General features: G+C 40.9%; 1 protein-coding gene across 2 annotated transcripts in view; it reads left to right on the top strand.

Annotated features, from left to right (window-relative positions):
- Window positions 1-3,305: 3,305 nt before the first annotated feature.
- Window positions 3,306-24,314, top strand: part of GFRA1 (GDNF family receptor alpha 1) — a 150,838-nt gene continuing 129,829 nt past the window's right edge. The window contains exons 1-3 of one of the 2 annotated variants that reach the window (XM_065672340.1): window positions 3,306-3,915; window positions 5,002-5,304; window positions 6,573-6,656. In XM_065672340.1, the coding sequence (XP_065528412.1) occupies window positions 3,876-3,915; window positions 5,002-5,304; window positions 6,573-6,656 (427 nt within the window). In that variant the 5' untranslated portion in view covers window positions 3,306-3,875. The remainder of the gene's footprint in view (window positions 3,916-5,001; window positions 5,305-6,572; window positions 6,657-24,314) is intronic. The other variant, XM_065672341.1, reaches the window with a different exon arrangement.

Raw genomic sequence — 24,314 nt, 5'->3', positions numbered from 1 at the left:
AAACTCCAGTATTCTGACATTGCACTCCTCATAAGGCTGGCCTCGAGTACCACATGGTTCTGACTACAGGTGTGGTTTGAAGCTGCTGCTGTATTCAGAGCATTTGGGCTCAGCCTGCAAGGTGATAGGAAGCTTAAAACTACATATAGCTAGGGGTTCACTTATCCCAGCCTGCTTGGACGTAACAGTGGTTGAAGCACTGTTTTTTCACATAAGTTTTAGTGTCAACTAAGCCCTCTATCCTCAATAAATTGTATTTTATTAGAAGTTTTCAGTGAAAGAATACCAGCTAATGCAACTAACTAGAAAGAACAAAGTAAAATCATGTAAAGATTGAAGTACTAGCTGTTAATGCTGGCAGTAAGTAGTTTGAAGTAGTTAGCACTTTCTTCCACATTATTTATATTGTAACGGCCTTTAAACAATAATTCAGTAGTGATTATGTTGTCATCTGTCTTTAACAAAATGCTTGTTCCTACCAGCTGTACTTCTTTATCAAACTTTTTCATAAAACAGAATAGAAAATAAGCTTAAGTGTCTTGAAAATGTTCACGTTAAGGACTTCTGTGTGTCTTTTTTATTCTTCATTTGACTGGAGAGCCTTACAGTTTGAGCCATTATCAGAAACAATTTGTAGGGTGGACCTTGGTTTGACTGAAATCAACCACTGACTTAATTTTACCCACAGGGGAAGTAAAAGGCAGTTGGAAAAGAATGTTAAAAGAGCAGGAGGACTGCTCCAGCCATAGGGTGGCTTATGGGGTTCTGTCTGATACCATTTTAAATTCTTTAAAACAATGACAATGATTTGTAGCTAGGATTTATGGCAGAGTATACACAGGCAATACTAATACAACATGGCACTTCAGAGAAGCTATGTATCTTGTGTGTTGATGTGGCATCAGTCCACCACATAAGCAATCTGCTATGAAGAGAGCAAAGTACTTGTGTTGTCACAGCCCTAGTGGGACATGGAAACTAGTTTAGTCATGGGCGGAAATGATGGCATCCAGAAATCAATTTGAAAATACTGAAAGTAAGTTGACAAAGCTCACAAATAATTCAATCTCTGGAAGAAATAAAGAAGACTGGGTAATTTCTGCTGTGGAATGAATGTCCTTGTAATTTGCAAGAAACTTTCTCAGACCTACAGTCCTGGTACAGTGTGCAGCAGCTGGAAGTTCCAAACAACTGTATGTAGCATGGACTTTCTCCTTGAATAGTTTTCTTATGTTTCCAAAACACAGCTGCATTTTAAACTTCCCTGCATTAAGGCATTTTAACCTTTTTTCACTTTGGGTGATAATTTTCCAGAGGTAAGTCAAAATACTGACTGGAGGAGTATTTAGTGGCAATAGTCAGAGTTTTGGATGCATGCTTTCCAGCTGCCCTGATATCTCTGAGCTGTCAGTAGCATTTTATTTGACTTTGAACACTTGAAACATGATTTCCATTTCACTGTAATAGTAAACACCCCACAAAAGTTCTGTTTTATAATAGTGAATAGAGTTATTAATGCAGAGATTTGCAATGCATTGCTTTTATATGCCAAATAACCCTGTGTGTGTATATGTATTCAAGACATTAATGCATGAATGGTTTTGTAAATAGTGGCCTGGATTTCAGTCTTCTTTTCACTTGCCTTGCTCTGCTGTGAATGTTGTAGCTAGTCCTGACTGAGACTTGTAAAGAGCAGGAGAATAATACTACCTGTGCATTGGACAGATATACAAAGCTTATCATGTGCCATAATGGTGTCAAAATTATCAGTGAAGAAGTAATCACCTGCCTCTATCACCCAGTTCAATTTGTACTGAAGTGTTTGGGAGGCCAAGCTGCTCCATTATATACCAGCTAGTTCAAAAGCTGAAGGTGTCTTGAACCATCAATGCCATCACCAATTTAGCACTTCCTATTCTAGAAATCTGGTCCTTGTCATTGTTTCTTCAATTGTATCCTTGTACATGTAGCAGATAATAGATTTTGTGACGATATAAGAGCATATCCCCCTTCACATTAAACCACCAAGGCATGCTTGTGACTTAATCAGCTGCGATTTGACATCGCTACTATGACTTCATGGAGAGAACTGGCGCTTCTGACAGTTTAGGGTTTTATTGATTTAGTTTTGATAGGAATGCAGATCTGTCTGTTCAGAAAAAAAGTGGCAGGAGAGGAAAACAAATAAACAACAAGTATAAAGCTTCCACTCGGGTTCGGTGGCTGTCATATCCTCTGTCTCTCCTGGCATATGCTAAGCTTTTAAATAAGTGTTTGTGAAGTACCTTACAACAGTTTAGCTCCATCTGCCAGCCAGTTTTCGCTATAAAAGTGGCCAGCCTGATCATCTTCCATCTCATGAGGCGAGGGAAACTCCTTTAGGCAGAATTTATTGTGAGGAGAAGCAAATTCCTTAAGTCAACGGAACAAACAGCCCGTTGACAGAATTGCCAAGTAATGTATACACTATTTTTTTTTTCTTTTTATGATTATTGGGTTGCAGCTAAAACATAAAACCACCTGAACAAAATTTTCCGCGTATGAAAACAAGGAAATCTGGAAACCGACGCTATTTTAGGCTAATTGCGTTTGTTGGGTTTCAGGGGAGCGCTACATAGTAGCAACTGTGGGAAAACCACTAAATAGTTCTCTGTTGGAACCATCTGTCTCGAGTACGGGACATATGTTCGCTTTGTTTATTCAGGAGCCAAGTGGAAGCCGATACACTCAGCTCGGCCCCGGCCCACGGATGGCCCGCGCCGAGGACCGCGCGGCGCGGCGGGGATGCGCACCCGCGGTCCCGCCTTCCCCCGGGCGGCGCTTCCTCCGCTCCGCAGGCGCGGGGCCTCCCCCGAAGAGGGCGGCAGGGGGAAGGCAGGAGGTGCGGTCCTCCCCTCCGCTCCTCTGGGTGGCAGCCGGGCGCCCCGGGCTTCCCTCTTGGGCGGACGAGAAGCCGAGCCACCCCCGCCGGGCGCAGGCAGCAGCACCGGCCCCACCACCCCTGCAGCAGCTCGCTTATTTGGCGGCGGCTTCCGCTCGGAAGCGCTCCCGGAGCGCCGTGCCCGGGGGCTCCCGCAGGCGCGGCCGCTCCGCCCGGGCCGGCGGAACCAGAGCAGCCGCCCCCTCCGGCGCTGCGCCGCCTCCCGTCCCAGTTCCCGCTGCCAAACTTTCCCAGCACTGCCGGCAGCGCGGCACCTTCCCCCGGCGGCGGAGGCGAGCGCACCGCGCAAGCTGCGCGCCACCCCCCGCGCGCACCGCCTCCCGGCGCACGCGAATAAATAAAGTTGCGGTCTGGGGAGGGTGGGAGCGGCGGATCGCCTGCGGGCGGCTCGGGCGCCCCAAGGAGCCGCAGCCGGGAGCTGCCAGCAGGTCGGCCCGGGTGCGCGGCCAGGGGCGGACGGACGCCGCCGATCTCGTCCCGTCCCCCCGTCACCCCCCCCCTCCCGCCTCGTGTGCTTTCGGTCCCTCCCTGGGAACAGGCGCTGCCCACCCAAGGAGGCGACCGGCGCGGCTGCCCCGCTGCCGCTTGCTCACTCGCACACACATATACCCGTGCGTGCGCGGCTGCCGCTCTCTCAGTGGAGTCGGGGCTTGTGTCTCCAGGTTGCTCAGACCTGAAATCTAAGGGAAAACGCTCAGCGTTCGCGTCGCTGCTCCTGCCGCTGGTGCTGGGAGCGGTGAAGAGGAGAGAGGGGTGGGGTTTTTTTCGTTGTTTTGTTGGGTTTGGGGTTTGGGTTTTTTTCCCTACTTTCCCTTTAATTCAATGGATCTGAACTTGGAACCTTTGGACCTCGGCGGTTTTGGAATATCTTCATGCTGATCTTCCTTGTTGTGACACATCAGCTTGTTTGGGGAAACCATCCGAAGACAGCAAGATGTTCCTCGTTATCTTGTACTTCGCTTTGCCCTTAGTGGGTAAGTTGCTGGCGTCTGATTTCTGCCTGTACATCGCTTCATAAAGCAAAGCGTGGGGTTTATGGGATCGGATGCCTGACGGTTGTCAGTCTGTTGTTCAGGCAGAACAGTGAAGTTTCCAGTAGTTTTTATGGCTCTGCCGCGCATCAGTTAGCCCAGTCTACGCTTAAGCTCTGGGAGACTACAGCCTGAGATACTCGCCTGCGTAAGCCTCTTGTTAAATCGGGTACTCGCAAGTTACAAGGAAACTTTTCATTTTAATAAAGCTGCTTGTGGAGGGGTGTGTGTGTGTGTGTGTGCGACAAGAGCCAACTGAAACATCTTCACCTGACCCTGGCAGCCTGCCCGGCTGCGAGTGGTTTGCAGCCCAAACTGGTTTCCTTTCCACAGGAGATGTGTGCGTTTCTGTCTCTGTGTGTGTCTGGGAGAGCGTGACAGGGGGCACGATAGAGAGGAGAGAGTTAATGCAGTTTGCTTTGTTCTCCTGAAAAAGCATCATACGTGGAGAGAAATGGAGGGGGGAGTCATAAATTCTACCTTTATACATGTAGAATAAGCAGAAATGTGTACAGCCTTTCAAAAGTGACTGATGCAAAAAGAAGCCAATATCAATCTGTGAGGAGGATACTTGCCTCTCTGAGCGGGTTGTTTGTGGATGTAATTGAAATTACAGCAGAGCTGTTGTGGAAAGTGAGGCTGAATATTTAACCCCTCGGTTAAACACTGGAACGGAAAGGTTATTTGTTCCACCAAAGTGGGTCTAAGGAATAATGAGTGCTTGTTTTGTCAGGCACATTAACCCCTGTGGATCCTCTTTTCTTTTTGTGTTTTCTTATAAATCACCCATCAGGGTTAAAACATCCTGGTTCCTTGGGCTCCCACAAAAGTGGATCTAAGACCTCGAAAGCCCCATGTGCTTTTGGTGTAGGGTAAACCCTGGAGGTTTGCAAGGTGCTGCCTGTGGGGCTGGCTGCTTGTGCTGCGTGAGGAGGTGCCCTGTACTTCCCAGACACCTGCTTTGGAGCCCTGCTTAGATCAGCCTCAGCCCTCAGTGAGAGTTTCTCGGTTTGTGTCCCCTCTCTCTAGATGTGCTTCTGTCCGCAGAAGTGAGCGCGCTGCCTGGAGGGGACCGCCTGGACTGCGTGAAAGCCAGTGACCAGTGTCTCAAGGAGCAGAGCTGTAGTACTAAATACAGGACACTGAGGCAGTGTGTAGCCGGCAAAGAGAGCAACTTCAGCCGGGCGACAGGCCTGGAGGCAAAGGATGAATGCAGAAGCGCCATGGAAGCTCTAAAGCAGAAATCTCTCTACAACTGCCGCTGCAAGAGGGGCATGAAGAAGGAGAAAAACTGCCTGCGCATTTACTGGAGCATGTACCAGAGCTTACAGGGTACGTTGCAAAACACAGAAACCTTACACTCCCCTAATGCAGTGTGTGATTTTGCAGCCGCTCACATCCACTGCTAGTTACAGCCACTGAGGCTAAACCCAGGGTCTGACCCCGTAATTCGCATTGTGCTCTTCAGCTGCAAACTGAGGACCTTTCATCCGACTCATGAACAGCTGCTGCTCCGTCTCCTGTTGTTGGGAAATCCACAGTGAGGGTTTCCTCCAGGGGATCCAGCTGACCTTTCTAAACCAGAGTCAAAAGATAAGGGCACTGGCAAGTGCAAGAGCTACAAAAACAGTCATTTGGAGACATTTTCCTAATAATATTTAAACTCCTTAATTAGGACTCACCTAACAAGACCACTGGAACTGGTTTCTTAGCTCTTTGCTGAAAGTTAATATGAAGAGGAGCATTGATTTAAGGGGAAGTTTATTTCCTTTCCTGCATTTACTAACAATATTCCCTGGGCATGTTGAGGCAGAAAAAAAGAAGTTTGTGAGTGTGTAGAAGTGCCACTTAGAAGGGTTATGACAGTGATTGACTGGGGACTTCTGTTCCTGATGTCACTGGCAGATTTCTCACAGTCTACTGAGAGCAGTCAGGTCCTTACATTAGATACATAATGTTTAGCCCTGTTTAGCTCTAGCCCTGCAGTCGAAGATGAAATCTTTCGTTTCAGTGTGGTCCCCATTTAACTCTTTTCTGTAGCTGCTTGTGCAAAAGGGGAAGTCATCCCTTTCTGTTTATTTATGCAGTCATCCACTGGAACATTTTAATGAGTCAATACATACATTTTTTTTCTTTAACCTGCATAATGAATTATCCTACTGCTCTTGGACGTTTCTGTATCATAAAAAGTTTCCCTTCCAACAGCATCTTGTTAGGAGTGTTTATTCCAAAGATGCTCATTTTTAGCTGTTAGATGGGCTAAAAAAAAAAAGAGCTTTGCTGTTAGAGTGGATGAAGAGGAACATCCTTGCTACAGCTCCTCTCCTGCTGGCATGAGGTGGGATAGTCCCTGTGATGTCACAGGCTGTCTCTGCAAATTATGACCTTATCCGTGGAGGAAGGAGAGAAAATAGTGACAGGGATAAACAACTTCTTTCAGGTGTTTTTACAGATAATGCTTTGAGGAGAAATAGCCACATAAACAGATTAAGGGGGGTACCTTTTGCTGTTACAGAGTAACTTTGGAGTAAAAGTAAACAACAAAATCTTACCCTGAATTCTCATCTAAGAAAACAAATCAAAGTATTTTTTGTCTTTAGGAAATGACTTGCTTGAAGATTCCCCTTATGAGCCGGTTAACAGCAGGCTATCGGACATATTCAGGCTAGCACCAATTGTATCAGGTAAGCAGACTTAAAATTCGCTGACTGAAAGGTGATTACAATGCTGCTTTGTAGTTGGACTATGGTGCATGCAAGCAAAACTCTCTTGAATGAAAAGAAGTGTTAATGGTTGTGGGTTTAGGAAGTTCATGATGTAGCTGTGCAGAAGAAAATACTAATTGCTTTTGCAACAATAACTAAAAGAGTGTTTGGCAGGATTGCAGTTTGTATTCTTTTTGAGTCATTCCTGACAATAAATGCTAAATTTTCCTGTAGGTGGCAATCTGATTCCCTGCGTTCCTAATTTACAAATCAGTTCCTTTTGGGGAATGTGGTCAGAGCAAGTTACCTCCCATTGACATTAAAGAAGATAAGAAGATAAAGCTTTCAAATGTTTGCATAAGGGAATGCTTTATAGTTTTGTACATTTTTTGTTTAAAAAAGCCTGAATTCTAAAATTTCTTCTTTTCTGGAGCTGCCTGTTTAAAGAGCCTCTTCACAGCTTCCTTCCTTGCCTAGTTTGTCTCTGAACAGTTTTTGCTCCTGTGTGGCTGTCTTTCAGAACTTGTTTATAGACGTTTGAGTAAGTTGCTCAGTACTTAAAACTCTGCTGTTTGGTTTTTACTAGACTAAATTACAAAGATTTTGGATCATATTTATTAAAACAATGATTTGGGGGCATTCAGAGGGATTATTAATTCAGTTGGAATTAATTTTCTGTTTTAGAGTGTCAGTCTTATGAGCATGCAGTCTGTACTCAGTACCTTTGTTTAGCTCCATAAAAAACTGAATGTGCGCAGTATAATGTGTAAGTCTGACAGTTGAAGCTGTAGCTAACTGACATGCTATGGATAAGTATTAGTAGATGGCTCTTTAGAAGAAAGAAGAAAAGAGCAGAGAGAGTGTCTTGACCAATTTTCAGAAGTACTTATTCTTTTTAGGACCCTTAGTCTCATTAAAAGCCAGGGGGACTTAGGTTGTTAAGTATCTAATGGTACAGATTTTCAAAGGCATATAGACACATAAAATGCAGATAACTGCCCACTGGGACTTTCAGAAAGGACTAAGTGATTTAAATAGGTGTTAGGTGCCCAGGCAGTTTTAAAAAATCTACGTACTTAATGCATCTTTAGCTGTCTTAATGCCTTTGAAAATCAGCCTTTTTAGTCACTTTTCAAACTGTGAAGAGAGGTCCAAATCACACACATCACTTAAAAGCATTACTTGGTTTAGTGAGCAAGTGTGATGGAGAAAGAGGGAACAAAGATTAATTTCTGAAGAATCTTTACTTATTTTTTTGCTTCAACCCCCTAACTTAATAGAAAACCAAGACAAAATCAATGCAGAGGAGTTCCAGGCAGTTTTGTTGAAGTTTATGGTTGGTGTGCCAAGGGCCTAATTTTGACCTACCCCAGCTGTTTTATGATCTCCACAGAAATACCCTATGGACATTCTTTCTGTTACTCTTACTAGATGCCACATGTTCTTGCAAAGTAGTTATCTTTAAAATGTACAAATTTCTTCCCTACCTATTCTGTGCAACCATGAAATAAGACATAGTTGCCATCAGGTGATGTCCATCCTATCTGTAGTCACTCAAGACGCTGGTGTTCTGGTTAGGACTCATTCTGTGTTACTAGTGCACCCCAAGCTGCTGTTCCCTTTGTCACAAGTTTCAGGTTTACAAGAATTGGTGGGCTAGATTCACAGGGAGCGATAACCAAAAGTTGTAATACAGTGGAAAACCACCAGTATTTGGAAATACTGTAATCTGAAACAAAAAGATTTAGCAAAAGCATTTTTCTTATCGTCATGGTTACTACTGCAGGTTCCATTCTCTGAAGCTGCCTGATATTAACAGGGTTTTTTGCAGGGCTCTGCAAATACCCCAAAGAGCAGAACTTGGTGATATTTTTGTATCATGGTTAAAACAAACCAAACCCCTGTACAAGTGGTGTTGGCAGGGATTTCATAACCGGTGTTCTGCTAACATGGTCATTGTGTTTATAGATGTTGCTCCAGTATTCACTGTCATTAGTTACTTGGGTGTAATTAAAAGCAGTGATGAACCCTTTCACAAAGGCCATTCTGTGATACTATGTGACTTGGTATATATCAGGTGTGATGCTTTTGCCATCTTTATTTTATTTTTGAGACAGTATAGAAAATCACAATAGTTGTCTTTTGTGGTACATAACAGGAAAAACATTGGCTAAGATGACTGGTTTGTGTGTTGAAGTCTTTTGTAGTGTACATAGCTTTAAGAAATCGAGGATTTTGTAGTTTCTCCCTAGTTCTCATTACGATAATAGAGCAAGTAATGCAGTTGTGTTACTAAAGCTTTATTTTATATTTTTAAGTGGTCTGTATTATACTGGGGCTAGTGGTGTAGTTGGTCTAGAACCAGGACATGCTAAGTGTTCTATATAAAATTTAAACCAATGTCCAGCAACACAGAAAAGTCTATACCCACAAAATCGTGTATCATAGTACTGGCTGTTAAGCCCAAGGTATCATATATTTAGGTACTAACAAAAAAATAATTGATGGCTAAAATAGCAATGTGAGTTCAGTGTTTTGATTTACTTGTGAGAAAGTATCCCAAGTATTCAAGGGTCTGGTCTTCCTTTCTGTCTACACTTTAAGTTCAGAATTAAGCTCCTTCTGTAAAGTCAGTCCTCTGACCCCTCACATGGTCAGATCTGGGACTGTGAGTCTTCCCAGTTGAAGGACAGGGCTGTCTTTTGTTTTGTTTTGGGCATGTCTAGGTTTGGATTTTCTTTAGAGCTACTCTGTCTGATGTGGTGCTTCTGCCTCAAGGGTGTGAATTTCTTGCTGGTAGGCATCTCTTCAAGTTACTGAGGACTTGTGTGTGTTTTGGAGAGTAACAGGTTTGGGTCAGTTACTGTGATGTAAAGATTTTGCTTAAACAGACATTTTTGCTTGAACCTTAATAACTTACGAGAGGTGAAAACATTTTAGGACCATCAACTTCTGCCACAACTAGAGTGCGTGCAGAATCTGTTGATGGGATTTCACAGGTGAATTTCACATCAGATTAAGGATAGATGCTTGAATTAATCACTTGTTAAAGCTTTTTTACTACCTGGGGAGTAGTTTGCCTCTTGAATTTGTATTGTATTTGACATTGAGCCTCACAACTGGAAGAGATCTTATTATTTTGCTATCAGCTGATACAGTGTAGTGGTCACCTCTGTGGCACATAGTAATAAAATGTCCTGCGTAAAAACTGTAGCTTCATGCACCTGCAGAAATAAATACAAAATAAGTGTTTCTGAAAAGTCTCGTTCATTTCAACAGAAAATGGAGAGCCACTAAAGCTGAATAAAATGCCTTAAGCCATATCTATGGAGTGGTGTAAATAGAATACTTAATGTTAAAAAGAATTGACTATTTAAATCAAAGTATCTAGGATGACATAATGCTCTCCTCCCGTGGATTCACTTTTAAGTTAACCTAGTATAAGTTGCCTAATAATTACAGACTTATTATCCCATTGTTCAGCTTTGTGTATAATTTTTTCTTTTACATGTGTTACAATATCTTTTAGGGTGTATGTTCAGAAGTAATCTTTAAGAACAGCCTGCATAGATCAGAGTATTTCTTAGAAACAGGTTTTGCTGGTAATCTGTGAGAATTGGTCAGTTACATGATGCTAGCTATGTCTTGCTTCCAATTGTTAAAATGCAAGACAAATAGCAATTAATTATTTTGCCAGTATCTCTTTTTAGCACAGTAAACTGTTTTTCAAAGTGCATCATTAACAAACGGGAGAAAGAAACTGGCTCATATGGTTGTATGTGAAAAGGAGTGTTTCCCAATTCTGTCATTCTCACGAGAGGATGTTTACTGTTTAGAAACTCTGGGAATATTCTGTTGCAGAAGGTATTTGGAAGCTTATATTTAGAAAAGGGTGTATTTTATGGTAATTTTTTTAATTAAAAACAAGTTCAGGAGACAGCACAGCACGTAGAGCTGCTCATTGGAGTGTATCATTCGACATCAGAACATGGGTAGCACAGCACATGAGGTTAGCATGCGATTTGCATACTGAATAAGCTAAAAGTGCAAATACAAATGGTTTTGGACAGTAAGATGTTTTTTCCTGGTATTTAAAAAGTTGAGTCTATAAAAGGTTAGCTAGTGCTGTAATTCTCATAAGCATGTGTGTGCTGGTGGCATTTAAATTAGGCATCTTTCTGTAGGTTTTACGTTAGATATAAGGAAAAAGTTCTTTCCTGTGAGGGTGGTGAGGCACTGGAATGGGTTGCCCGAGGAAGTTGGGAATGCTCAGTCCCTGGCAGTGTCCAAGGCCAGGTTGGACAGAGCCTTGGGTGACATGGTTTAGTGTGAGGTGTCCCTGCCCATGGCAGGGGGGTTGGAACTGGATGATCCTAAGGTCCTTTCCAACCCAAACTATTCTATGATTCTGTGATTTATGAAGATGGTCTGGGTCTTCCTCTGGTATCTTTATGTTGTTCAGAAGGAGAGCGGGTTAATTAGTAGCTTTCCAAAGTCTTTTAGGCATGCTGTATAATAGGCGTTCGCAGATCAGAAAGTTGATGCTGGAAAAGAATCAAGTCCAGTATGCAGAACACTTGCTTCAAGATTTGGCAGACTTTTGTAAAGGGATACGTCCCTTTCCCAAGCCTAAAACCTGCTCTGTGTGTTGCTGACAGCTATCTGGACCCTCCCTGTTATTATATCCTTCCCAGGGATGGGTTAGAGACATCACAGAGAATGACTTGCACATATTTCCTTTGGAAAAGTTGCTATCAGCGAAGGTGGAAGATAGAGGTTTTCCAATATGAATTCTCAAGACCCAGAGAAACAGTTTCTGTGTGCTGCATGTTTAAGGTCCTGTAGGGTTCAAAGGTTCATAGAATGGGTTGGGTTGGAAGGGACCTTAAAGATAATCTAGCTCCTCATACCTTCTCATTCTGCTGCCTCTGTAAAGAGGGGCTGTAGAACGTGAAGACATAGTGTCATAGTGAGTTAACTTTGCCCAAACTTTCATAACCCCAAAATTCTTTTAATCAGGAATTGAATGTTTCCCCATTCATTTTTGCAATTCTTGAGCTAATCTAAGAGCTGCATCCTGGTTAGCAGGTCCCTGACACTTAATTATCATTTGCTTCTTTTTTCCCTACCTGGTAAATTACTTTTCTTTTGTACAATCCAAATACAGCATTATTAAAATTGTTTATCGAGAAGGTAAGTTAGAGGCTCTGTCACAGCCAACAGATTTGCTGCTTTTTCCTTCTGGAGTTTATGGCATGTAAATTAGTGGCTTCTCCCATGAATTAATACTGTATGACGTCCCCAATTCCTAGTGCCTGAGGCCTCTAATCCTGCTTCTATTCTTAAGTATGTGTATGCTTCAAATGCCACATATTTTACTAATTTAACACAATGTCTTTTTTCTGACATTTCTGTTAGAATATTTGAGATGCCATGTTTCTGCAGAGGCAGTTTAATTTGCAAAATACTAAATGTGTTGATTTCTCTTGACTATTTAGAATGCTCTTGTCAGCCCTTACCTCCCATGTCATTGTAGTTCATTAAAAAAATAGATACTTCATGTTAGTTACTTTGCACATTCACCAATTTCATAAACAATAAACCAGATCTTATTAAGTTAATAGGAGTCTTGCAATCTGATTCTGTTCCCACGGAAGTAAGCATAACACATCAAAAATCTTTTTATTTGATTATGATGTATTCTGTTTCCTGTTGTAATTTTTTTTTGGCTTAGTTCTGGTTTTCTGACATGAGGTTGGGCCTTTTGATAACAGAAGAGTACAAACACGTTGTTAATTTAGCCTGCACTAGATTGTCACATGCACAACTACATTTTCCTTTGTAAGGTAATTCATTAAAATAATAGCCTTCGGACCAATATGTAATACTGGGTTTACAACAACAGATCCACACTCACTCTTCTTTCTGCAGTGAGAATTTGTGGCCCTTTGCCTGTCGCAAGAAAAACCCCGAACAACACAGGCATCTCTTTCAGCTGCATTTAGCAAACCGAAAATAGTTTGACAAAAATAAGTCTAATATGAGCATGTACAGCGTTTGTGTTCTTTGACATTTCTGTCTGCAGATTTTCTTTGCAGAGACAACTAGGCTGGCTTCCAGTCAGATAACAAGTTATCTGGGTGCATAGATACCAGTTGCTGATTTCCACTCCTGCGTTTTCATAATCAGATTGGACTTCACGCAAAAGAAAATCACTTTGGTGACTGTTGGCTTGCAGGAGCTCTTTGAATTTCCTGTTTTCTGCATTTCTTGAAGCTAGATCTGATTATGAGAGGGGAATTAAGTACCTTACTGAAGTAACTGATTGACTAAGCTTATAAAGGCCATGCCTGCATGCTTTAACTTTGGCAGGAACATGAACAGGCGTTGAAACCCCAAATAGGAATGTGTAAATACCCTCAGCTTAGTCCATATTTATTTCCGTGGTGAGATTATTGGAACTTTTTTGCTACTTTCTCTGAAGATCTGTAAAACAGAAGGGAAGGTCTTCGTTCCTCAAGTATCTAAAATGCACAGCTTTGAGCAAATGTGGAGTTTCTGTTTGCCTCAGTAGTCTAGGCAGGCTTTGTCAGCCTGTTTCAACGTGGGAAACAAGATGAAATCCCTTCCCTGGAAGGAGGAAGCACCTGGTGATACAACACTAAGCATTTACGCGTGAGTGTTCAAGGTCTCCTTGAATTCTGGGAGTAGCGAGAGAGAATATTTAGGACTTCTGAAGGAAGCTTGAAGAGTTCTTCTGAAGCCTCAAAGGAAAGTGTTGGGAGATGGCCAGTTGAATAATGATAGCCAGGCATTTTGCTTACAATGTATAATGTATACAGTAAAACATGTCTTCTTTGTCTAGAGTAGCATCATTGGAGAGTGGAATTGCCATCACTTTAATCTGTATCATTGCAGGAAAGCCTCAATTACAGTGTGGTGGGCCAGATACCAAAAAAGCAAATGCGTATGTGCTTTTGAGCAGCATATTGTATATCCTTGTTTTCTGTTGCAGGCCAGCTTATGGTTTGTGTAAGTGCCACACAAGTTCCTCTGAAGTAGGAGCAAAAGCACACAGGTGCTGCTGGTGGTATTGGTGGGATTATGAGGAGAGACCAGGTACTTACTAGTCACCGAGGGAGGGAAGATGGTTACCTAGGGGAAGTACTGCCATTTCAAGGCTGTGGTGAGCAAGAGTGGGCAAGGGCTGCCAGGGGACCTTAGAAACCCAGAACTTGCCAAGGTACAGTTTAGCTATGTATCTGTACTGTGTGGCAGGGGTAAGCAGTTGGACGCAACCAGTCTGCTGATGGGGCTGCTGGAGGCACGGTATTGTGAATGAAAAAGCCTGTGGCTCATGTGGCATAGCTTTGGGGCAGGGCTGAGCATGCTGTTAGGAATATTCCGGTGGTTATAAAGGTGCAAAGGAGAAGCCTGTGCTGAGAAGGCATATTTCTATGGCAGTCTTTATCAGAGGGCTCCTGAGGTGCCACATCTGTAAGCTGTGTCCCCATGTGAAATGCAGAGAGCAGTGCCTGAAAGAGGCGTATCCTGCAGCGGTGTCTTGGTGATGCAGCAAGGTGCAGTTTATGGCAGGCGATCTGCACACTTCACATGTTAAAATATTTCAGAACTTTGTTTTTATAACCCTGCTTGTAGTTGACTCTCAGGGATAACTTTGACAATCCTTGGAAGAGCCAGTGGTATCTGTCAGGAGCTGACAGTATGTTAAAAATGCTAAGAGTAAAATGCTTGTGTGTGATGAAAAGAAATAAGGGTTTCTGGATTATAGGCAGAATTTACCACAAATTAGTATCCAACATTTCTTACTGTGCAAGGTACATTGTATTGTTTTAATCTTAGAAAGGAATGTCTTCACAGCTTTGATTTTTAGAAAAGTGACCATTTTTGTTTATGTAAACAAATTCTGTAATCTATTTTATATTAGGTTTTTGGTATTATTTTCCTATCCTTGCATTTTCTGTGGTTGAAACTAATGCAGCAACAATGCTGCCAGTATAGTTAGGGCATTATGACCATTAAGTTATTTTGGGAATAGTTCTTTAGTCGTTACGATGCTTTGACAATTTTTATCAGTGTCAGGCTATTGTCCTGTGCAATCTGCACTCAGCCTGAAGTTTAACATGAAATGCATGACACAAAGTGTAATGGCATAGAGATAGTGCTTCCTGCATAGAAATTTGCAGAAATGATGGGTTGTAAAGAGACTTGAAGATATCAAACAATTTGAGTAGGAACCCATAAATAAAGATGAATTTCTGCATTCACTGGTTATACGGTTTTATCACTGTCTGGTGTCCATAAAATGCATCTTCCCATTAAAGTTTTGTCATGCAGCTGATGAGGTTCAGAAGTGTTAAAAGCTTCCACTCTCTTCCTTTTAAATTCTGCTCCCTAAATTCAGTACTAAAGCTCAGTTCTGCAAAACCAGAATTCACCATTTCCCTGTTCCTCCTCCGCACGAGACAGCACCATGATTCAACCTGTTCCTTAGTCCCACTGCCTCCAGCCCACTGCTGTTTCTTAACATTTAACCCTAGTTAGGCTAGTGCTAACCATTGTCGCTTCCTTGAGCTGATAACTGCAACTCATCCCTGCCTTGGCATACCTTTTCCATATACTGCTGTCCCTTCTTTGCTGGCTTTTCTCTCACTGAATGGTAATAATTCCTGCACCAAATCCCCTCTAGCTGTAGGATGTCAGTGGTTTCTTTCTCTGTCGCTGCAGCATGGAACAGCTCTGCTTTCCACCTCAGCTGCTCACTTCTTGGGAACCTGACTACATTTCTTTCTCTTTAGTTTTTATGACAGGCTTGTCTTTGCTCTCCTCTCTGATGTCTTTGCTTTCTGGTCTGCATCTGCCCCCAACCCTGCTCTCCTTTCTCTGTTCCCCCAATATCTCTCTGTTCTCCCTTATTGGTACTTCTGGTGAGGCAACACCTTGTCTGTTCCTTGAAAGCTTTCCTTAAACTCTGCTTTTTCCAGCATTCTTCAAATCATTCTCTTACCCTCCCTGTAAAGAGTTTGAATTGTGGTCTAATAAAAGGAGCTGTTCCTGAGTAATGGAACTAATAAAGCCTGGTTTCCTACCAGAATCCTTCATCTCCTGGATGCCCTCGATCTCTGCACAAAGCAAGCTCTTATATTCTTTCCTTGTGCTGTGCCCTCTCCACATGTACTGCTTTATCTCTTGACTAGTCCTCGCTTCTGTCCCATGTCTCATCTCTCTGGGGCAACACATGCTGTGGCTGGCTTGGTGTCATACACATGCTGAAGGACTGTATGGCAGGAGGGTCCCTGTTCCCTCTCAGAACATCTTGGATTTTGGATCCCTCTCAGATCTCTTGGAGCCAGGGACGTGCCCGCCTTATCCTCAACAGGCACTTGGGTCTAAACCTGCAGTTTTTCGTGAAATATCTTAAGACCTTAATTCCTCTGTCAAAGTTGTTTGAGCGTGTCCTATGGGTTAAAAAAATCACTGGGAGCTGCAGGGGTGTGGAGAAGATAGAAGGAACTAATACTCAATTTGCTTACATTGACTTGATTTAAAAAAGCAAATTTGGTTCCTGTTGTATCGCTAAGCATTAGACTGTGGCATAATCTCATCTTATTCTGGTCTCATAAAGTGTCTAGTGTGTCATGCTGGTGATATAAATAAACATGCAGTGGACTTGAAACTTACATACAGTTAAGTACAGTTGATGGCTGACAGTTGTATTAGATAATCGAGCATCTCACGATTCTCAGAATGGGGAATAATAATGCATTTATGGTAGTTGGCATGAAGATTATTTAACTCAGATTTAGAAATGAAACAAGAAAGGACCCATCCAAAAGCTCTTATATAAGAACACATATATTGCTTTTGACTATTTGGATGGTATCACTTTGCATTTACAAATGACACTGCACTTTTTAGAGCCATTTTCTTTTGCAGATGGACTGCTTTTAGGACTAAGGACTAAGTTTTGCTGATGTTTGTTGTGGTAGGGTCATAAACAAAATTAAGAAAGGTGACAGTAGCATTTGGTAATAGTTTCAAAGAATTTAGTTCCCAATATCTGGGCTTCTCCAGGCTTGCCACTTGCTAATAGAGTGGAATGTATTCTGCACAGCAGTGGCTTTGCATTAATGAACACTTAAGCAGCAGATTAAAATGTCTGTTTTAAAAATAGGTTAGGATTATATAATAACACAGGGCTGGGATACTAATAGCAGTGAAGATAATTTTATTGAGCAGATTAAGTGCAATTAAATTTCAACTACAGTATATTTAAATACAATACCAGATCAAAACCCTGTCCCTGAAGCTTTACTTGCTTTCCTTCACACCTACAGGGTCAGCACCTGACAGAGAAGTAAATTATCATATTTATTGTTCATTTTGTATTGCCATGGGAATGTACATCATATTATCTGTGAGCACCCAGACAAACATGTCTTTCCTCTACATACACAGTCATGGAACAAGACATGATTGAAGACAGCGAGGTGCCTGCAGTATTTGAAATTCTATTAGAAATTGATAAATCTGCTTGTCAGATTTCTTTAAAGGATCGCAAAGATCAGAGCTGCCTATAGTATTCTCAGATGAAAAGTCATGGAAATTACAGCTCTATAGTAAACCCATATAGACTGAGAAAGCGTTCAGTGCCTTCTCATAATAGATTTACTTAATTTTAGCCTCCTCAATAGTGAAATAGAGAAACAAACTTGCAGCAGTTGCTAACACTTATGACCTGATGAAGTAAACTGCTTTGATCCGTTGAGAGGTCAAGCTGTGTGTTTCTAAGCAAACGTTCCCCAAGGCTGCTGATGTGTGAGATGTCTCTTCCCCTTGCCAAATGTCCCACCTTTGCAATAGAAAATGAAAGGAAACTTGCAAAGAAATGTGGTGTGTTAGTGTATTTAATCTTGTCTATAAACTGGTGTGAGAACTGTTGAACATGGGGTTTGGTGTGGTGGTTTAAGGTTTACATTTTTGCACAGTTTAAAAATGCCTCTTCTGGGTTGGGTAGAAAGTGAATGTATAAACTCTAACTGTGTTAATGTTTACAGAGGAAGGCATACGGTTTAATTTAGTGAGTATTTGAATCCGACTTGGAGCTTCATTTAGCTTTTCAAGACATTTCTGCTGTGTAGCTAAAAATATCTTATCTTCATGCCCTTGACCTTTCTCTAAGAGCCGTAGGAAGATTAAAAAGCATAAATGAGAATAAATTTAGAATTAGCCCATTTGAAGAAAAATGGTACCAAATGTCTTAGCTTTTGGCAAAATGGTATTGTCAGCCCTCCAATATCTCCAGCCTGGCAGAGCTGAGCAAATAAATTTGCTGCTAGAGCAGGGTTCCAGTAGTTCTAGAAATGGGAAGGTAGGTCATTTTTCATTCCCCACTCAGGCCTTCTCCTCCTTGCAGAAGGTGCCAATTATATGGTGATTTCTGCAGCTCAGATATCTATCCCTTAACATACCCCTTCCCCTCTGGCTTTTCCTGTGTAGTTCACCCTGCAACTATATAAACACTTTCAGTCATTACCCTCTTGGACTGTATTTAAACTAACGATTAAAAGGTGAGGTTCTCAATATATTAAAGACATAGTTAACGCCATAACCACAGCCATAAACATTGAATAATTGTGATGAGTGAGCTTTATTTATATATTTATTAATTAAAAAGATTTGTCAGTGTCTGGGCATCTTTGACATTACTGGGATACTTCTGAAAACATAGATGACTTGTAGCTATAGCCACTGCAAGCAGCCACTCTGCAGCATTCTTAATTACCTAAGTCATTCACTTAACAAGATGGAGAACGGTTGCACTTGTGAAGTTGTCATCTTCAAGGCTTAGGTGCTCCATTGCTGTGCAATAATTATGCAGTCTGATACTCGCTTTCGTTTATGCTAATTGCAGGTAAGCTTATAAATTCCTTAGATTATTCAAAAGAGAGGTATCTTCTTCCTTGTGGCAAGTCAAGGATTGAAATGTTGCAAACTTTCAGTCTTGCTTTAAAGGGAAAATGTCACCATAAAAATCTTCCAGATACCAATACTTTATCAAGCTAAGAAAACAAGAAACGTTCTATTTTGCCTTTCAGAATTGTATTTTTAGCACTGCAACTGTACATACTGATTTTTATCATTATTTTAAACTAATTCAGTGATATAAATATGTGTTTAATCCTACACAAGCAGCCATAATAAAATGAAAATCAAGGAGTGACTACCTAGGACAGTAACAGGAGGCAAAAGAAATTGTTTTCGTAAATAGCATTATCTTCTCTAAAGCTGTTCTCAGTAGGATCTTGAGAAAAAAAATCTCAGATTTCTGTAGCACAGGCACTATGCAATATCTGGTTTAGACTGCGAAGAGAAATACAATTTGTAAGTTACGGAATGGATTATTTTAGTACAAATAGAGCTAATATTTATCTCCCCTTGAGCAGTAACATGTGCTAATTGAAGGACTCGATTGCATTGTAAAGAGTCGATATTCAAGGTTGTAGAGTACTTAAAGTGCCTAGTCTCTGCCTTTAGCCAGACTGGGAAATATAATAAATGATTCTAGACCTGGCTGTGGTGAGAAGAGTTACTTCCCACTGCAGCTATCAGAATGGGAGATGCGCAAAGTGCTTGTAACAGACAGCTCCTCTATCTACAGAGCAGGCTGTACTACTTCTATGGCAGTGTCTCGCTGATAGATTGGGGTGACAATTCATAATGTTCCTGAGCAGGAGTGCTACATGTTGAACAAGATGAGAGTCTCAAGGAATGTGTCATAGAGAATTAGGGTTTCTTACTTACTCTTCCTCTAGGTTTTTCAGAATTTTAAAAGGATTTACAAGTTTTGAAATAAGTTTAAACTCAGAAAACCTTGGTATTTCAGAGTAATACTTCACATATCATCTTCTCCCCAGATTGTAGCTGAGTGCAGTGGTCTTATTCTGGGTAATGACTTTTTGTTGTGTGATGTGATGCAATAACAGAAAAGTATTTAAATAAAAATCTATAAATTACTGTGCATATTAGTAATGATTTATTTGACTGCAACAGGAAAGCTAGAAAGGTTTTTATAAAGGTGTTAACTTCGCACGTGTGCAGAAAATGTATTCTTTTGAGCTATTTATTTTTAAAGACAGGCAAAAGTATTAAGCACATCTTTAAATCACTCTGCAGCTATTCAGAGACAAGGTTTTGGCGAGCTGCCCAAAATACTGTGTAGTAAGTATTTGGGAAGAGAAGTTTCCTTTGAGGTATTTTTACCACTGGGGGACTCTTGTTGTTCACATTTCTTCTGCGTGGTTTGGAATACCCCAAATTTGCTTTAGATGAATGAGTTCACCTGAAAGGTGGGGGGTGTACTGGTACCGGATGAGGTGCAGCCAGCACATTTGTTGTAGCAGATCATGTTAATTTTAATTGGCAAATGAAGTGTTTATCTGCTTCATATTGTAACAGCCAAATGTTAACCCAGGTTGTTCCTCTTTGCCTCTAATGCTAGCAAGAGAAGCTGCGCGGTTTGCAGAAGACCAGGCTGAGTTCATTCTTTTGACTGTTTTATCCTTAGTTGTTTTAAGACCTGAATGAATATGTGCTGGCAGGACTCTAGGTTTTTCATATTAAATGTAAAAGCTGAGCTAATGTATATTTGGCAGACACAAGCACTTGGAGGTCGGGAAACTTATGACTTTAGCTTTTTCTCTTTTGCGCAGTTCCTTTCTGACACGAGGCTTGAAATTACATTCAAACACTCCTTTTCCAGTACGTGCTATGAATCAATACTGTACCAGTGCTAAGATCACCTTTGCTGATGTACTTAAAATCTGACTAATACATATATTAAAGGGAGAGTTAAGGTACAAACACATCTCTAATTCTGGGCCTGCCTGCCTGGAAAGTTTCTTTTCATAAATCATTCAATAGCACGTTTACTGAAAGGAAGGTTAGGAGGCTTATTTGTGTAAACTTCCAGACATTTCCTCCAAACCAGCTCCTTTCTATTGGAAAAGAAATGCAGTAACCCTAATTTCCTGACTGTACTCGAGGTCGGTCATTCTGTGAGACCACATTTTTCTTCCTGTTAGGAGTTTTCCAAACCTTTACAGGTGGCATTGGAAGGGCCACCAGTTTCTGTCATAGTGCTTCTCAGAAAGGACTGTGCAGAAGAGGTGTGTCTGTACGTATCTGTTCATACAGCTCAACAACAGTTTACAATGTGTAAAGAGCCAAACCTTCCTGTTTGTGATCGTGTTTGGTCAAACCATAGGATATAAGGTCAGCATGTTTTTAAAGACACTTATTAGCATAAGGCCAAATATTCCCAAACCAGTATTTGTTGCTGTTGCATTGCAAGCTGTGTTACAGTTCATTTCCTTGTACTAATTCTTCTGCCTGTACCTGTTGCATCACAGTGAAAGGAGTTCAGGGGCATTAGTTCATAGGAAACAAGTATGCAAAAGTTCCCTCTCACATCTGTCTTTTCAGAGCCCACTTATTGTATTAATGAAGTGAATTCTTCAGCTGGGCAATCACACCACTGTTTTAGTTAATAAAACAAACAAGGAAGAACCAAGTTGCATTTGCTTCATAAGGAAAATCTGTCTTTTCTTGTTTAGAGAATATATCCTGTGATGACTGTCACACAGCATTAATTTTTATGCTATACTTAGAATTTCAATACCTGGATTTCTGGCAGTTTCTTTTCTTCGCTGGTGACAAGTAAATGTTGAATAATCAATTGAAATTAAATTTTGAAAAGAAACATCTGAAATGAGGCAGATCAGTGTAAGGGATGAAGGCAGCGTTTTGCATGTGAATAAAATCGGTTTGTTAAACTCTAAATTGGAGAGCTTCAGGTAGCGTAAAAGACCTACTTAAATACAAAAACCTGTGATTTGTTTTCACTCTCATGTGTATCAAAAAGCTATTCCACTGAGTACCAAAAGAGGAGTTGGCACTGTCTTCCTGGAGAAGACTGTGTAGTGCTTCTCTTTGGTTGTGGAGAGAAACTACCAGTTTGCTTTCTAATGTGGTAGAATACCATAAACTCTGGCTTTATGTTATACTCTTAATACAATCTGTCTTAATGTGTAATGGAGCATAAACATTATTCCAGTTGGCAATTTTGCTAGCGGTCACTTGGTCGCTAATGGGAAATGGTGATACATTATGGAGAAATTTGGTTATATGGAGAGCAGTCAGACTGCAGCAGCCATTTTAGAAACAAAACAGTAGTTCTAAAAGACACTTGGCAGAGGAAGAGAATTGATATTTCCATGTTTAAACCTGTTTTTTGATCAGGTCGCATTGTTTGTCGAAGAATACAGGTTGCAGTGATTATAGTAGTGTGGCAATTACTTCTTTTAATTACAGATTTATTTTTTTTAATGGGGTTAGGATCAGCTCCTGTGAAACTGTTGCCTTGGTTTTCCATTCATGTATGGTGGAAATACTGGAGCGAAATACATTTTGTATCATTTTGTCCCTTCATCTGGAAATATTTTTATTTAATCTAGGGAACCCATATGCATAGTATTCGATTATGACAAATATTCATTGTAGAATAAGTTTTATAGTTAACTGCAAAAGGGTGTTTTCTCTTGCTTTTAGTCACAGGGCATCCATTTACATTTGATTATCAGTGGCTCATTATGAGTATTGTAGGCCCTCAGCTACCATGGAGTTTCCAGTTGTTTTCCATCGGAGTTGGATGAAAATCAGCTTTACTAGAGCAGATTTCCTCCTTCGGCAAAATTTGTGTTAAGATCAAATGAAGCTTTCCCAAGCAAGCTGCAGAATATAACCACTGTCAACACCGATGCTGCTTTGTGCATTCTAGGTTGCAAATATACCTTGTCTGTGCAACCTTGAGATGTTTTGATTAATTGCATCTTTTGGAGCTCCATATGTGTGTTGTGCCTGCTTTATTCACACATACAAGGGACACAGCTATTACCTTCCTCCTAAGCTATGTGAGGAAAGAGGATTGTGTTTACCCGCTATGGTATTTTTCTAAGCTCCATAACATTAAAAAAAAAAAATATTTGTCATTCCTTTGTCTAATTCTAAATGATATTTTTCATTAGTCATAAAAAAATATGGGTTAAAAGCTCTCAGAGGTTTTATGCAGGCTTTCATGCAGTAGTCTGATGCCTCTGACAGATAATCCTGGAGAGATCTCTTCCACAAAACAGAACTTGTTCTCGATAATTATTCTCATATTACGGCTACTGATTCTTGGCTTTGAGCAATCTTATAAGGAGACTACATCACGCAGAGTCAGGAAAATTCCTTCCAAGCAGAGGAGATTTTCCATGTGGGCAGCTTTCGAAATTAAATATCTAATTATTTACTATACAAAGGATGTTCCATTCCCTCTTTTACATTGATAACAGTTCTGATAGTAAAACGTGTGTCTTCTGTCTCATACTGGTAGGAGTTTTGAAAGACCCTTTTAGTGACAAAATAGGTTTTTTTGTGGAACACTTTAATGTCCTGCTTGTGATGCTCGCCGTGCATCTTTTTGTGTATTTTAAGCACTGCTGTGATCATTGTCTGACTCTTAAAATTGATATTCACTTCAGGAGAGCAAGCAGACTTTAGACAGGTAATGGTATAAAAGCTATAGGCCTTGTGCTATGAGGAACAAATAGTACTGAGACGTTGTAGGAAATTCATTCATAAAGATGATGCCTGCATTTTGCAGAACGGAATTGGTGGCCTTATGTTTCGCCCCTAAATTGCATGATGCAGATGGAGAGGATTATTTATGTGGAAAACTCTTTTTATAGCTCAGCAATCAGATAGCAGCTGTATTTCCCTCCATTGCCAGACCCTCGGCAACATCTTGTCCTGTTTGTAAAGCCATCTAGTTTATGAAAGTTAGAAGGCTCCCAAACAGAGCAAGCTGCTCATATTTGTAAAGTATACAGCAGCTATATTCAGAGCTGATGCACTGGGAGAGCAGTATTCCCATCTTTGCTTAATTGATAGCGTTGGCACTTTTCATGCCACCACTGAAAAGACTGCAGCTTTAGCAGTTACTCTTGCCTGCCTTTATACTGGCATGCACCCAAAGAAAAATAAGATAGTTCTCCTATGGCTGCTTCAGTTCTTCAGGATGCTTTAGTCATTTGAGTACACTGCTACCAAAAGATGTGAATTACAGGGAAAAGGTGGGAATATAATGACTACTCCACCTTCTCTCTCTGTATAGAAGCACTGAACGTTAGAGGTCATATATACAGTAATACACAGTCCTGGGTGTAGACCTTAGAAGATCCCAGGGTCAGACAGTTGAGGCATTTGCCTGCTGGCAGTGTATTGTAGAGCAGTCCCATTGACCACAATATTGCAAAAATCACAAATATCTATTGGAAAACTATCATTTTTGATATGGTAAAGCAAATTTGGGTATGTTTGTCACAAATACACTTTATAAGAACCTCAAATTTCTAGTATATAAATGCTGTTTATAATATTTCTCTTTCATACTGGTCATTTTTGTCATTACAGCGCTGGCTTTTGTAATTTAAAAATAGGTTGTATGAAACTTCGATTTTTTTTTTTTAATGGTTGAGTTAAATTACAAAGTTCAACAAGCTTTCTTTGCCTAGT

The sequence above is a fragment of the Lathamus discolor genome, chromosome 3 (genome assembly GCF_037157495.1).
Source record: "Lathamus discolor isolate bLatDis1 chromosome 3, bLatDis1.hap1, whole genome shotgun sequence".
Taxonomy (NCBI): Eukaryota; Metazoa; Chordata; class Aves; order Psittaciformes; family Psittacidae; genus Lathamus; species Lathamus discolor.
Note: the sequence above shows the minus strand (reverse complement) of the source record. Positions and strands in the feature narration are given on the sequence as shown.